Source organism: Balaenoptera ricei, chromosome 14 (assembly GCF_028023285.1).
Source record: "Balaenoptera ricei isolate mBalRic1 chromosome 14, mBalRic1.hap2, whole genome shotgun sequence".
NCBI classification, from domain to species: Eukaryota; Metazoa; Chordata; class Mammalia; order Artiodactyla; family Balaenopteridae; genus Balaenoptera; species Balaenoptera ricei.
In genome coordinates, this window is record NC_082652.1 from 88,701,928 (window position 1) to 88,715,966 (window position 14,039).

The 14,039-nt window shown below is 46.6% G+C and overlaps 1 protein-coding gene across 1 annotated transcript; it reads right to left on the reverse strand.

Annotated features, from left to right (window-relative positions):
* Nucleotides 1–1,853: 1,853 nt before the first annotated feature.
* Nucleotides 1,854–5,669, reverse strand: CBLN2 (cerebellin 2 precursor). Its single transcript, XM_059894360.1, has 3 exons — nucleotides 5,313–5,669; nucleotides 2,313–2,432; nucleotides 1,854–2,071 (listed from the first exon to the last, which is right to left on the reverse strand). Exons 1-3 carry the CDS (start codon nucleotides 5,667–5,669, stop codon nucleotides 1,874–1,876), a joined length of 675 nt encoding a protein of 224 aa, XP_059750343.1. The 3' UTR covers nucleotides 1,854–1,873.
* Between the last annotated feature and the right edge of the window lie 8,370 nt (nucleotides 5,670–14,039).

A 14,039-nucleotide genomic window follows, 5' to 3' on the forward strand; every position in this document is an offset into this window, starting at 1 on the left:
TCAAAGGTCAGTTTCTTGTATATCTGTGTTCTCTGATTGAAATATTGGATTGGATCTTGTACTACATCAAAGATTAAATGTGATAAAAGCAGATTGCCTCTCCATCAAACCTTTTTAATGCTGTCTTTTTCACATAATACCTCCCCCCAAATCTTTCTGTGTGAAAAATAGATATTTAAGAGTGCAATATCCATCTGGACCCAAAGCTAGATCTGCCTATGTCGGTGTGTGTTTTTCTGTGTATTTTCTAAAGAGTAAACAGTATGGGTTTAATTTCCCCACGCCCTTGATCCTTGGCCTTTCCTTACACACATTTTGAGAGTTGGGAGGCGAGGTGGACGGAGAGAGCAAGCCAGACATCAAACCCATTTATTCTGCATCTTAAATTATGACTTTTTATCATCAATATTTTGGTTACATTGTTACACAAAGGACAAATTAACATCCGGTTTGAGGTCTCTTCTTTGATTGCTTTGGGATCAGTGCCATTTCCTTGGCGTACGAATCCTGCACCCATCAACTCTCAGCTGTGTTTTAATAATATTGTTGTACAAGGTGCCAAACAACAAGGATTTGGGAAAGTGCTTCTAGGGCACCTCTGCCGACACCTTCAACCACTGCGATTTCCAGGTGGCTTCCCGCCAGGTGCTCCCAGGGGAGTGTCAACACCCTCTGGCCTTGGTGGGTCAGAAGAGGATCCCGATGGGGAAGAACTGGTTGGTCCCGTCGACTTTGAGGCACCTGACCGCGGTGTGCTCACCCAGAATGGATCCAAATGAACAAGAACATGCTGCCTGGAAGAGTCAGGTGCGCTCAGCAAAGAAACCATGTGATCGGGGACTTGGTCATCAGAGCTTCCATGCCCATCTGACATGATTCAGGCCGCCAGGAACATCAGTCTCTTAAAGTATTCCAGAATGTAAATTAAAAAAAAAAAAAAAATATCCAGGTTGTTAGTTCCAAAAGTGCCTCTGAGAGAATCTCTTTGAAAGAATAAGCGGAAATGTCCATTTGTCATTTTCACTTTGCTCTACAGGTACCTTTTGTTTGGTTTGGTCTCCTCCAAAACAAAATACACAGTCATTTTTTGTTTTGTCTTGTTTGGTCTCATCCAGGAATTCAGCACACATTTTTCTCTCCTCACCCCAGCACAAAAGATAAGAGCAGGGGTGTGGACGGAGAGCTGTGTGTGGGAAGAAAAGTAGTTTCTTGGGGAAAACACACACACACACACACACACACACACACATATACACAAACAATACAAAACAAAACTGGCAGTCCAATGGCGCAAAATTTGCTTCTCCGGATAAAGCACTTCTTAACACAATGTTCCCTTCCCCCTCCCACGTCCTTCCATCCACCCGGGGTGGGGAGGAAAAGGGCATGAAAGCGAAGCCATTCTTTTTCTTAAGGCTGAACAGACACACAGAGAACACGTTTCAGGGACTGTCAGGCGGTGGTGATTGGCAGGGCTCTCGCTGTGAACCCAGCCTGCAGCCTGCGGGCCATTCCGGGGGCAGCGGTACCAGGTACAAACAGAAGAAGAGAAGTCAGTGGTCCCATTGATAAAATCCCATATCGACTTTACAATCGCAGGTACAAATTGCTCAGATCTGTCATTTCATTTCTCCTTCAGACCTTGTCATCTAAAACTAATTAGAGGTCAGGTTGCCGAGGCATGGTCAACATTCAAAGAAAACACTGGAGGTCCCGAAGGCGATCACGCTTCTACCACAACAGTCCGACGGAGGAGGCTAGAAGCAAGCTGTCCTGTTCTGGCAAGTTCGGGGTGTTAGGAAGGGTGAACTCCTGGGTCCAGATGGCAACTTCCCCATCATCGGCGGGGCAGGGCGGGGCGGGGATTCTGTGTTCATAGAGGGAAAACCAAGAAGCCCGAGAACGTGGAGTACTTCCAGCCTCCCATGAGGTTGCCCCTCTCCAGTTTGAGGTGGACTTTGTCCTCCCTTTCCATCAGCAGCAGGACACCATTGCTGGCAGCTTCTCTGGTGACGTCCTGGTCCCCTGCAAAGGCGGAGATCACCGGGTAGCCGTTCTGCATTAAACTGACCTGCGAGGCAGAGGGTAAAGCTCAGCAGACCACGATGGACCCCATTCCACCCACTTGTCCTCATCTCCCCCCCTCCTCCCCTCCACCCTGGCCATGGACCTGGACCCATGCGGGGTCCTGACCCAGAGGACTCAGCTGGTGCCCAGGCCCCCGCGAGCCCCCGTCCCTGGTTCTCTCCGCCTCGCAGAGGGTGTGACTATTCCTCCAGAGCCAAAAGTGTCCAGCTGTCAGAGCGACCCACCTGGATGGTTTGTCTGTTGTACACTTTGACCACGTGGAAGCTGAAGCTATAAATCCCTTTTCTCGGGGCTACAAATATACTGGAGGCGAGATCGAAATGGTTGCCAATGTTTACTAAGACCTGGAAAAGAAGAGGGGATACAGCACGCACAGAGCAAGCCCCTCCTCCGCGTGTGTTTCCGTCAGACTCACAAAATCACCCCCACCCGTCCCTTTAGGAGCTGAAGCACCACCGCAGCACCTGCTCAGGGCGCCCAGGCCGCCCCAGGAAGGAAGCAGCCCCGGAGCGCAACGTGCTGCCGAGGAATTGATTTCCGAAGGATGCTAATGGATCGCAATTCAAAAGGATGGCTTTAGAGTATATTTTATTTATGCGTTGAAAACGTGGGTGCAAATTGTGGCTACTGTGGGCAGGGCTGAGAGAAAGCAAGGGAAGCCGATCAGCTCGGTAGACACACTGTAACTGAGTCTGTTCAGAGGTCCGTGGGATTCTGGGGACTTGAACGTGAAGCGAGGACCAAAACAGAGCTCCATCCTGAATGGGCAGAGAAAGGGCTGTGGCGTAAGAGGCCAAGTCAGTGAGATAACTTCTGTCAGATAAAGCTTGGGACGAGCTCTGTGTGCTTTAGGAGAGAACAGACCGACCGTGTGAGGTTTCCTCTCTGTTTCCCAGCCCCAGGCATGCCCCTCCCCGCCGGCAGCACACAGTAGGTGCTCAATAAAGGCTGCTGGGTGAAAGACCACAGTCCATAAACACTGGCTGCGCCCATTTCCCCTCACTTTACTCCACGTGAGGTGTCTGCTCCCTAAGCTGAGCTGTGATGTCATGCAAATAAGCTTGGACAACTAAAGGGAGAGTGGAAAGGCAGCTTGGACACCCTTAGCTCAAACGGTGGGAACTCCGCAAGGTGCGAGAGTAATGACAAAATGAGCCACGAGATACAAAATCACGTGACCCTCCAGGTGCTATTTCTCAAATCAAAGACGGATGAGACTTGTCAGGATGTCATAAGCAGAACTTGGAGAGTGGAGGGTCCCCCCCATTATGAACAGATTCCCTTTCAGATGTTCAAGGTGGAATATGGCCCCTCTGTCTGGACCTGTCCCCATTCCTTCTCACACACACATGTACAACTCAATTACAATAATAAAATGGCCCGCCTGGTGTTCCCAGCTTTTAAAACGAACAGCCAGCAACAACAAAATCCTAGATTAGAGACCCTGTCATCTGTTCAGAAAATAAATTTCAGCCTCATACCCTTTGCTGTTATTTTGTACACACTCATTACAGATGGATCACACACGGCTCCCAGAGCAACGGGCAGGGTGCCACTGACAACGGCCGGGATGGCTGGGGACTGCGCCCCACCAGCTTCTTCAAGGAGCTCCAAGCAGTACTTCATTCAGCCCCTCGACTGCAGGGCTCGGAGACACTCGGGCTCTATCATTAAAGGCGATGTGCTTCAGGATGTGAGTCCTCCGCCCTCCGAGGCTGTGCTCCTGTCTGCCTGACGAGGCTTGAGAAAAGAACAAAGCCTCCTCCCTCCAAGCCCTCAGCGCTGCTTCTCCCAACTCAACGACCACAACTCTCGCACCTCCATTTCTAATTCAGGAAACTGGTAAATTCAGGGCCCTGCTGTAGACGGAAGAACACCCACTGGCCCCAGAAAAGCAAGTTTCAGTTACTCCCTAACTGGGGAACCAGAGAAACATCATGTAATCTGCCCTGTCATAGTTTGCTCATCTATAAAATTAGAATCCTACTACTACTTAGCCTGCCTACGTCACAGAGTTTTTCTGACACCCTAATGAAAGGGCAGATGTAAAAATGCTGTGAAAACTAATTCACTGTCTGCTTTAGTTGGACATAATTAAATCAAAGACATTTATGTCTCGTAAGAAAAAAACAGATTAAAGAGAGACACGCCCTATACACACCCCTCCCCAAATTTCAAGTACATAATCCTTAACAAGGATTAAAGCAAATGAAGACACTGGCCTAAGAAGAGGCTTTGGTGTGTGCAGATGTGTCACCACTCAGGTATGCATGTTGGTTAACAGAGAGAAAGGAACTCAAGTGTGCTCAGTAAGCCCGAGCTCCCTGTGTGGGGAACATTTTGGCAAAAGGAATGGAACGGTGAGGTAAAGTTTGGAAACCACTCTAATGTTTCCTGTTTGTTTCTGAAAAACAACAGAAACCAAGGTGGGGAGGGAGGACACGGAGGAAGGTGGCAATCTCTAATCCTGGGCAGCAGCAACCCAGAGGAGGCGTTGCCAAAGCCTGATCATACGCAGACCCTTCTGCCAAATTTGAAGCCAGTGGGAGAAGTTGAGTGGCCAGAGCAACTTAAGTCATGGCTCTTCATTTTGTGTTTTCTTTGTGTAAGCACGCCATGTATGACATCGATATGCATTTTATGTTACGTTGTATATATTGTATTTACCGTATATTGCATTCATATAAGCACACTCGGTTTTGTTTTGTTTATCTATAACCATACCTGCTATTTCCCCCCCACTCTTCCCCACTTATTTTTCTGAAGACAAGCATCCTCTCCCCAGTCCGTTCCAAAATAAGCAGTGGGTACACATTTTCGGAGCCTTGGCTGAGACCTTCGGAGAAGCCGCGGGCTGAGCGGGGAGAGTTTAAATGCGCTCGGTCTCTAAGTGGCCAGTGGGGTGACAGAAGGCCATCCACCACAAAGGACGGCCCCCATACCAGCGAAAAGCAAAACGTGCACTGTCCTTTCGGGAAATCTACTTAAGCTCTTTCAGCTCTACAGGACGCTTAGCTTTACAGGACTCTCGGTCCCCCGAGTGCCAACTGAGCTGATTAGTTCTTAAAGAGTTACAATGTGAACAGGAGAGCTTACTGGAGAAGGGAGAAAGGGCAGAGAGGAGGGGAGAGCCTGGAACTCCACGCCCCGGAGGCCGGCGGCCCCCCAGGCCCCCCGCCCTCCCCACCCCGGGCGGGAGGCGAGGGGCAGGCCGGCCGGCTGACCTGGTCGAAGTAGATGGTCATGGTGCGGTTGCTCATCTCGGACGGCTCGTGGTTGGTGCTCCGCGTGGCGGAGAAGGCCACCTTGGCGCTGCCGGAGCGCACGGAGATGCCCAGGGAGGAGGTGACGGCGCCGTCCGCCGACGGGCTGGAGTCGCACACCACCAGGCACTTGCCCTCCAGCACGATGGGCTCCGTGTCATTCTGAGCCCGCACCGGGCAGCCGGCGGGCAGCAGCAGCAGCAGCAGGGCCAGCGCCGCCCCCAGGCCGGAGCCGCAGGCGGCCGGCTCGCGCAGCGCCCCCCGGCGCCCGGGCATGGTCAGCGGCGGCCCGCGGGGGCCCCGGCCGGGCGCCGGCATCCGGGCTGCGGGGGGCGGCGCGCGGGGGCGCGGCGAGGGCGGGAGGGCGCGCGGGAACGCGCGGGGCCGGGAGTAGCCTCCTCTGGCCTCGGTCCCCTGCGCTGATGGTCAAGGCCGGGGTCGTCCTCAGAAGAAAGGCGCCAGCGGACCTGTCAGGGCAAAGAACCCAAACCCTGAGACAGGGAGGTGAAGCTGCGTGGGGAGGAGGCGCGGGGAGCAGGTCCCTGCGGCGCTCGGGCCCCCTCCCTGGAGGCCACCCCCTCGGTGCGTCGCACTGCCCCGCGGAGAGCCCGACTGGCACACAGGTCCCGAGAAACGCCGGGGCTCACTGGCCAGGGCATCCCCGAGGGCTCCCGGGCGGCGCGCGCCGGGGGCGCGGTCAGGTAAGGGGCCCGCAATTCCGCAGGGCCTCGGCAATAGGGACATGGCCGGTGACCCGCGGGGACGCGGTCAACGCCACCCCGGCCCATTCAGCCCAAGGCAAAGGAGGGCTCAAGACACAGGCAAAGAAAAAGATCCACTAAGCCTTAATGGCTTTAATTTCAGAGGCATTTTCTCTAAAGCCACACCAAGAAACCTTTTCCCTTTCTCTGCTTTCCCTTTCATCCTCTATTTCTCCGACCTAGAGACTTTTTTTTTTAAGCAATCCATTTAGTGAAGATCTTATCCGTTTTCCACCCCAAGAACAAATCCCCAGGAAGCTCCTTCGGGCGAATAAGATTAAGAGGAAAAACAAAAACCAGAAAAGAAGAGAGAGAAATCCTAAAACCGAACATCCACTTCCAGCGCCCCCCCCGCCAGCAGCGAGCCCCTTTGGAGAAGCCCCTCGGATCCCTCTCTCTGGCGCAGGACCAGAGGATTCCGGCGGTGGGAACCCCAAGCTTGGCTTATCGTGCAGCTTTTGTTTCCGGACTCCGGGCTCTTCTCCTCCCGGCCAGGAGGCAGCCTCTGCAGCTTTCTGCCAACTTACGCGCCCGTCTGCACTTGTAACCGGGCCCCTTCTTGCCCCGCTAAACTAGACATATCTCTCCAATACCCAGGCGAGAAACAAAAAGCAAAGAAACCTCTCCTCTCACCGCCCGCAGTCTCCGAACAACTCAGCCAACTGCCTAAATAGTCCTCATAAGAAGAGACAAGTTGTTTCCCGACGGGTAGCCTCCCTCCTCAGCCCCTGAACAAAATGATTTCGATGTTCTCTCCCGCTCTCTCTCCGCCCAGCCGCAGACCCGCGATGGTCCTCATTGAGACAGACGCACGAATGCAGTTAACGCGCCGATCGCGGAGGGCAGGGCCGGGCTGGGTTACCTGGAACATCCATGATGGGCGAGCACCGCGGTCCGCGAACTTGTTCTGCTCGGAGAAGACGAGCGGGAGCTGGCGGGAGGAGACACCGAGCGCGACCCCTTCTCCCGGCGCTCGGCCAATAACCGCGCCGCCCCGCCCCGCCGCTTTCCCGCGCCGGCCCGCGCCCCGCACCGGCGCGTTCCGCGCCCCGCTCCGCCCCGCGCGTCCCGCCCCGCGTCCGCACCGCACCCGGGCCCGCAGCCTCGGAGGGGCCCTCGCGCCGGCGCGCCCGCTGCTGCTGCTGCCTCCCTCCGCCGGCCCCCGCTCAGTCCCGGCCTCTCCTCCGCTCTCCGGACCGCACCGCCGAGCGCCGCGGACGCCCCGAGGACCCCGCGCGCTGCCCCCTCCCGGGCTGGGCGCGCGCCCCGCACCGCCCCGGTCCCGCTCTCACCCGAACACCCAGCGCGAAATCCTCCCAGACGCCTCTCTTTCAGAAATTAGGCAACCTCGAGAGCGCCGGTCGCGCCTCTTCTTCTCGATTCTTTCTTTTCTTTTCCAAATTCCCTCCAAGTCTTAATCCTGAATAGCGTGATCACTTTCATAATTAGTGGGGAAAGCAGTTTTCGTAAAAAAAAAAAAAAAAAAAGAGGACTGCGATGAAGAGAAAAATCTTGGGATCTTAATGATGTGAAAGCTGGGGTTCCGGAACCTCCGGTTTGGGAAATGCCAGGTTTGGGCAGGGATTAGAGGGGCGCCTCCGCCTGGGTTTCTACTTCTGCTCCCCTGAACCTGGGGGCTGGTGGGGCGCGCTGGCACTTGAGCGCTTAGTTATTGAAACGCCTGCTCTGAGCTCTCACCACCCGGGGACACGCGCCGGGTTTCCGAGCTGCGCCCCCAGCGCGGGCGAGAAGCGCAAGCACGGACGTGGGGCGCCACCTACGGGCGCTGGGGGCCTCCCTGCCGCGGGCTGCGGGCCAGCGGGCTCGGGGAGAGCCGGGGAGTCCCGCGGACACGGGTAAGGCTCGCCGATGGTCTTCTTGGACCCCCCCCAAAGCAGTCCGGGCCTCTGCAAAAATGTAGCAGCAGGAAACGATCTTTCCGGTCTCCTTCAGTGCCCTGCCCCTGAGAGAATGAAGCCGCACCCTTGCTTTTGCAGATCTTCGCTGTTCTAACGACTCTGCCAGGATGATTTATGCTGCACTCAGGTTATCGTCGCTTATCATTGTCTTCAAAACCTTTGCAAGGACCACTGGGCTGTACAGTCCATCCCGCCCTTAAACAAAGACAATATTTAAATGGACACTCTCTTTATAACCCGACTTCTAAAGACGTCGTTTAAAAAAAAAAAAAAAAACTTAGTCCTTTGACTTGCGTAGTATGCCTTTGCTGATAGGCTGTTCAGAAATAAACTGTAAGTGGGCCAGTGCTGTTCAGAAGAACAGAATGAACGTATAGCTTATTCCTCCAGACTTCACACCTAACCCTCTTTCGTTTGAAGATTTCAGCCAGGGTTCTGGTCCCAGCCCATAACGTGGGGCTTTGCAGGTAGGGGGTTTTCAAGGCCTTCGTTCCCATAGGCTGGGGCATGGCTTCTCTCCCTCAGAACTGCTAAGGCCTCGTCTCTAAGAGCGCGAGATGAAACTGACTTCACATCAGTTCCGCCGAAATAGATGCGTAGGAAGACAGGGGCAAAGTGAAAACGGAATTGCATATTATTACCTGAGACAAGGTATTTCGTATGGTAGTAAAAATGTGATTAAAAGAACTTCTGAGCCAAATGTTTTCTACTTAACATGCAAAATAGGACAAAATAGCCCCCCAATCTATTCTCCCCCTAAGGATATTCGCTGAAAACGAAGTACTTTGCTTCAACATTTTTATAACTTGCTGGTCAGATGTATTGGACTTTGTCAGGAAACGTTTTCAAAGCCACCATATTTTGTTACCATTTGTATGAGTTTAACACAGTGGAAATTGTTGATTCTTACTCTCCTATTTTTATTCCAACGTTGCATCAATTTCACAATCTCTTATTGTCAAAATAAGCACAACTCTATCCTTCCACCACACAGAATACGGGTTTGTGTGCAAACGTAAATAGCAAGGGATGCCAGATCTATGAAAGAAATGTGAGCTTAGACTGAAAATTAGACCAATTTGGGGATGCTAATTAAGTAACAATACCTCTCACACATCTATACATCTTTAAATAACATCTCTATTAAGCAATTCTTAAATGTTATGCTATAAGCATTTCATTTGACTAATGCAAATGCAAACACACGTGATCATCACCTTTGGAGGGAATAAAACCAAACCTCTTTTCTATGAGGCAACGAAAATGTCTAACTTGTATAAAAAGTAAAACTTTATATAGGGGACTTAATTATGGAATGAAAGCAAAAAGTATTCTTGTATGATGGGGAAAACAGGTTAGGTTTAAATTTAGGCTTGAAATTATTTTTAGAAGGAAGTTAATAATTGTGAAAGTAGCAGATTGATATAGAAGTGGAACATTATTTATTCACTGATTGAACGATTGTTCTGTCTATAAGGAGACATTTAGGTTGTCTCTTTGTGATGGAATTTTAGTCCATTATTGCTTAGAAAGACTTTCAGAATATAACTAAAATTTAAAAGTGAACATGTTTTCTAGTTATCACAGAGATTACCTTTTCTATTTTATTTCCTTGTTACTAGAAACTGTTGTCATTAGTACTGTAACAGTAGACTCTATGCTCTTAAGTGTAGGGACATCCCCATCGACAATAAAAATATCAGCCGTTGACTGAGCATCTATTATGTGTTAGTGCACTATTTTCTTTATCTAGAATATAACATACAGTTTAACACCCACGATCACCCTGTAGTAGACATATGGTCACCTAGAGCCTAAGAGGAAGGTATTCTATTGTTAAAAAAAAAAAAAAAAAGAGGGGGGGAGGCTAAGGTAATTCAAGATCGCTTCCTTTCATTTGTCCTAAGTATTTATTTCTAATAGAGCTTAAATTTGTTTTCTTTGGATAGAACCCATCACTGAAAAACATCTTTAGCATGCAATATAGTCTTTTCTTGCTTATTTAAACTAAGGCATAATATTTATGATTTTATCCTAGATAAATATGTGATAAATATGATATGCTATATATTTCATAATATTGGACATGAAAGCTATATACATACCTTAAAACATAAATATATAAGCATTAATAAACAAAAAGTATTCTTTAAATTTAACTTTATTAGGGAATAATTGACAAATATAATTGTATGTATTTAAAGTGTACAGTGTGATGATTGGATACACATATCCATGGTGGAATGATGACCAAGATCAAGATAATTAATACAGCCATCACTTCACATAGTTAACAGTTTCCTCTTTCTTATTTACGTGATGAGAACGCTTAAGATCTACTTTCCGTGCCTTTAAGTATACAATACTGTATTATTAGCTATAGTCGCCATGCTGTAAATTAGATCCTCAGAACTTGTTCATTTTATACTGAAAATGTGTACCCTTTGACCTACATCACCCCATGCCCCCCCAGCCCATGTTAACCACCATTCTATTTTCTGTTTCTATGAAATCAGCTTTGTTTTTGTTTTGTTTTGTTTTAAGATTCCACATATACAGTTTTGACCTTGTCTGGCTTATTTCACTTAGCATAAGGTCCTCCAGATTCATCCATTTTGTCACAAATGGCAGTATTTCTTTCTTTTTATGGCTGAATAATATTCCCTTGTGTATAAATACCACATTTTCTTTATCCATTCATCTGTTGAAGGACACTTACGTTGTTTCCATATTTTGGCAATTGTGAGTAATGCTGCATGAACATGGGGGTGCAGGTATCTCTTCGAGATACTGATTTCATTTTATTTGGACATATACCCAGGAGTGGGATTGCTGGATCACATGGTAGTTCTATTTTTACTTACTTTAGTAAAAATATAATTTTCTAAAATTATTAGTAAATATATTTCCAATGTGGCATAATGCTATTCTAGAACATTATTAAGATGTGGAAAATAATTCTAAATATTACACACTCCTTAAGTTATATGTGCTAAATTGTGAAGTGTAAATGCTCAGTGTTATGTGGGCACTTCAATCTGATGAATTACCAAAATAAGTAAAAGTCTTTAAAACTTGAAGCCAGTTCTAATTCAGTTCAACAGGAAGACCAAGAAAAGTTTGTCTATATAAGCAACTGGTTTGTAATTTTTGACTGAAATTACTAAAAAATCATAATAATCTGGTCAAATTAGCTAAAAATTTGTTGACAGAAATCCCAGGTTAGCTGAATTCAAGTCAGTTAAAACTGTTTGCATTATGTGGTCATATTACACTAAACAAATTACCTCTGCCATTCAAAGAGCATACTGAACTATTAAAGACCATATACCAGCTATGTTTTCTGACATTCATTTCGACATTCAATGAAGATTCTTCAAAAATATAAGTTTTTATTTTACTTTTATTAGCAAACCGATAAAATACAGAGCAACATTTGGCCACAATGTGATACTATTTTTCCAATGTTACAAAATGAACTTATTATAAAAGGATACATTTTATGGTTCTAGAATGCCCTTTAAACTTAAAAAAATAGTCTAGTTATCTATTTGGGGGTAAATATTAAGGTTTATGAGACTTTATGAGGCAAAGGTATTGAAAATATACGAAGTAGTCTATTTTCTTGTTACTCCAATGTTTCATGCTCCTTGATTCTTAACAAGGCATATCTTAGCATTAGTATACAAGGCAAATTAGTAACTTAATGGACTTCTAATATTTGAAATATGGTACACCAGTAGACACAGAAACTCTTGGTTGGAAAAGAAACAATTTATCTTGATTCTTTTCAGCTATGTCTCATTGTCTTACATAATCCTAATATCTAATTTATTCTATTTTATGATAGGAAATGTCTCTATTGCTTTACCAAATTGGGTCAAATGCCTAATGGCAGTCATTGTAATTCTATCAAAACTGAAGTCTTTATAAACAAGGACGCCTTTTGTCAACTCTTATTTCTCAATAAAAGATACATAGTATTGCTAGGTGAAACTTTCTTCTGCAAACTCTTGCTAAAAAAAAAAAAATCTATTGGTTCAGAAAGTAGCAAAGAATCATTAACATGTAGCTAAAGCATTTCCTGATTTTTTTTAAAAATGTATTTAAAAGCTCTTTCTTATAGTATAATTGTGTGACTTTCCTTTTAGAATGAGCTACATGTGTGTTTTCAAGGCTCATTATAGTCAGAACATTTTGAGACATAAATCATATATTTTTACCTAGAAACCAATTTCAGAATAAGAACGTGCATGTGTAAGAAAAAAAACAAAACTGGTTGCTCCCTTGTACTTTCAGAAATTTTCTATGAGGTGATGGCTCAATGTGTATTTCCCTCTCAAATGTTCCCCTATAAGAATAAATTAGAAAAGCATGTTGTATTTGTAATTGTTCAAATTAAGTCCAAAAATTCTGGAGCTATCCTTAAGCCCTTTTTAAGAATACTAGGCATATAACCATTTTGGCTTCTGAAATATGTTTTATTTTCAAATTGTCATTTAAGATAGAGGCTATTTGTGCCTACCAGAGGACATGTTTACATCCTCAAAAAGCAACAAATCACAGGATCTGTTGGAATTAAGGGAGTGAAAAGTTGGGAGTTTAGGGAAGAACCGCCTGGTAGGTTCTGTTTGCAGGAGCTGTGAGACCTAAATGTGGTGATCCAGAGTCAGCAGATACCTTAGTGACCCCTTCTCACCATCTCCTAGCCTACCTAGGCTAACCCACCTTCCATCGCCTCAGTGACCTGAGAATCAGGAGGTCTTTCTATCGTGTAGCTGCAGTGAACTGGACTGTGTGGGGGGAATATTGAAGCCCAACACAGAGGAAATGTAACTCAAACATGGCCTAGACCTGAATACAGCCTTTTGGTGGTTGTTTCAGAAACTATTTGGTAGCAATAACTAATTATTCCATGCTCGATAGTAACTGTTCATCCTGAGACTATTCTTTGGAAATAGAGCATCTTAAATAAATATTAAGTAAGCATTCATAGGACTCTTGTGTTTTAATACTGAATCACGTGAAGCCTACTGTTTCACTGAGTTGCACCTCGCCCAAGCTAAGAACCTCTGGTTATCCCTTGGGAGCTGTTCTTCTGATGTAATCCACTATAAGAGCCATTTTATGGTGATCAGAAGTTTTTCAGAGAAATATGGTTATCTTCTGCTCAGAGATCAGAGTGCAGGAACAGATATATTTAAGAAATGTTTCTCTGCCTGAAAGTGAATGATGTGCTGCCCCGTCATTTGAACAAGCAGTGAGCCAGCAGCCACTGAATTCTGGTTCTGATCATGTACACACGGCGTCTGTGGTCCATAGCTGCCCACTGCCCACCTTCCTCATTTACTTTCTTCAACATGACTGACCCAGGCTATGGGGGTGTATAGTAATAGCAGATTCATGTAGGAAAAGAGGGAAAGAAAATTAAGGAAGGGGGTCATACGTGCCCATGATTCCCAAACTGTGATGAACATGTGAATCACCCGGAAATACTGTGAAAAATGTAAATTCGAAACCACAAAGCCTTGGGTGGGACCTGAAATTCTACATATCTAACAAGCTCGCAGCTGAGGCCAACTCTCCTGCAGACGACACTCAGAGTAGCAAATATGTATTCCTCTATTCTTATAGGGCATTAATCAGCACCTGAAAAATATTCTGAAGGTGTACTGTTAAGACATTTATGAGCAGAATACGGTTAAGTAGAAGTTAAACTCACATACAGAGATGGCCTGGGATCATATAATAAACTCGAAAGTCAGTATCCAACGGTGTGGTTTACAGCTGCTACATTTCCTTATTGTTCGCTGAGGCTGTTTTTTCAAGTCTGATGTGCTGTATTCTATACACATTATTTCAAAAAGAAAAGAAAACGTGTTTGTGTTAAAATCTTATACAAAATATTTTTTGCTTTCCTAAAAGCTCAACTCTGGCAAGACAACTTAAAGATAACCGAGTAAGAGGAGAGACAGATTTCTAAATGTGTTTTTAATTCACAGCCAGGG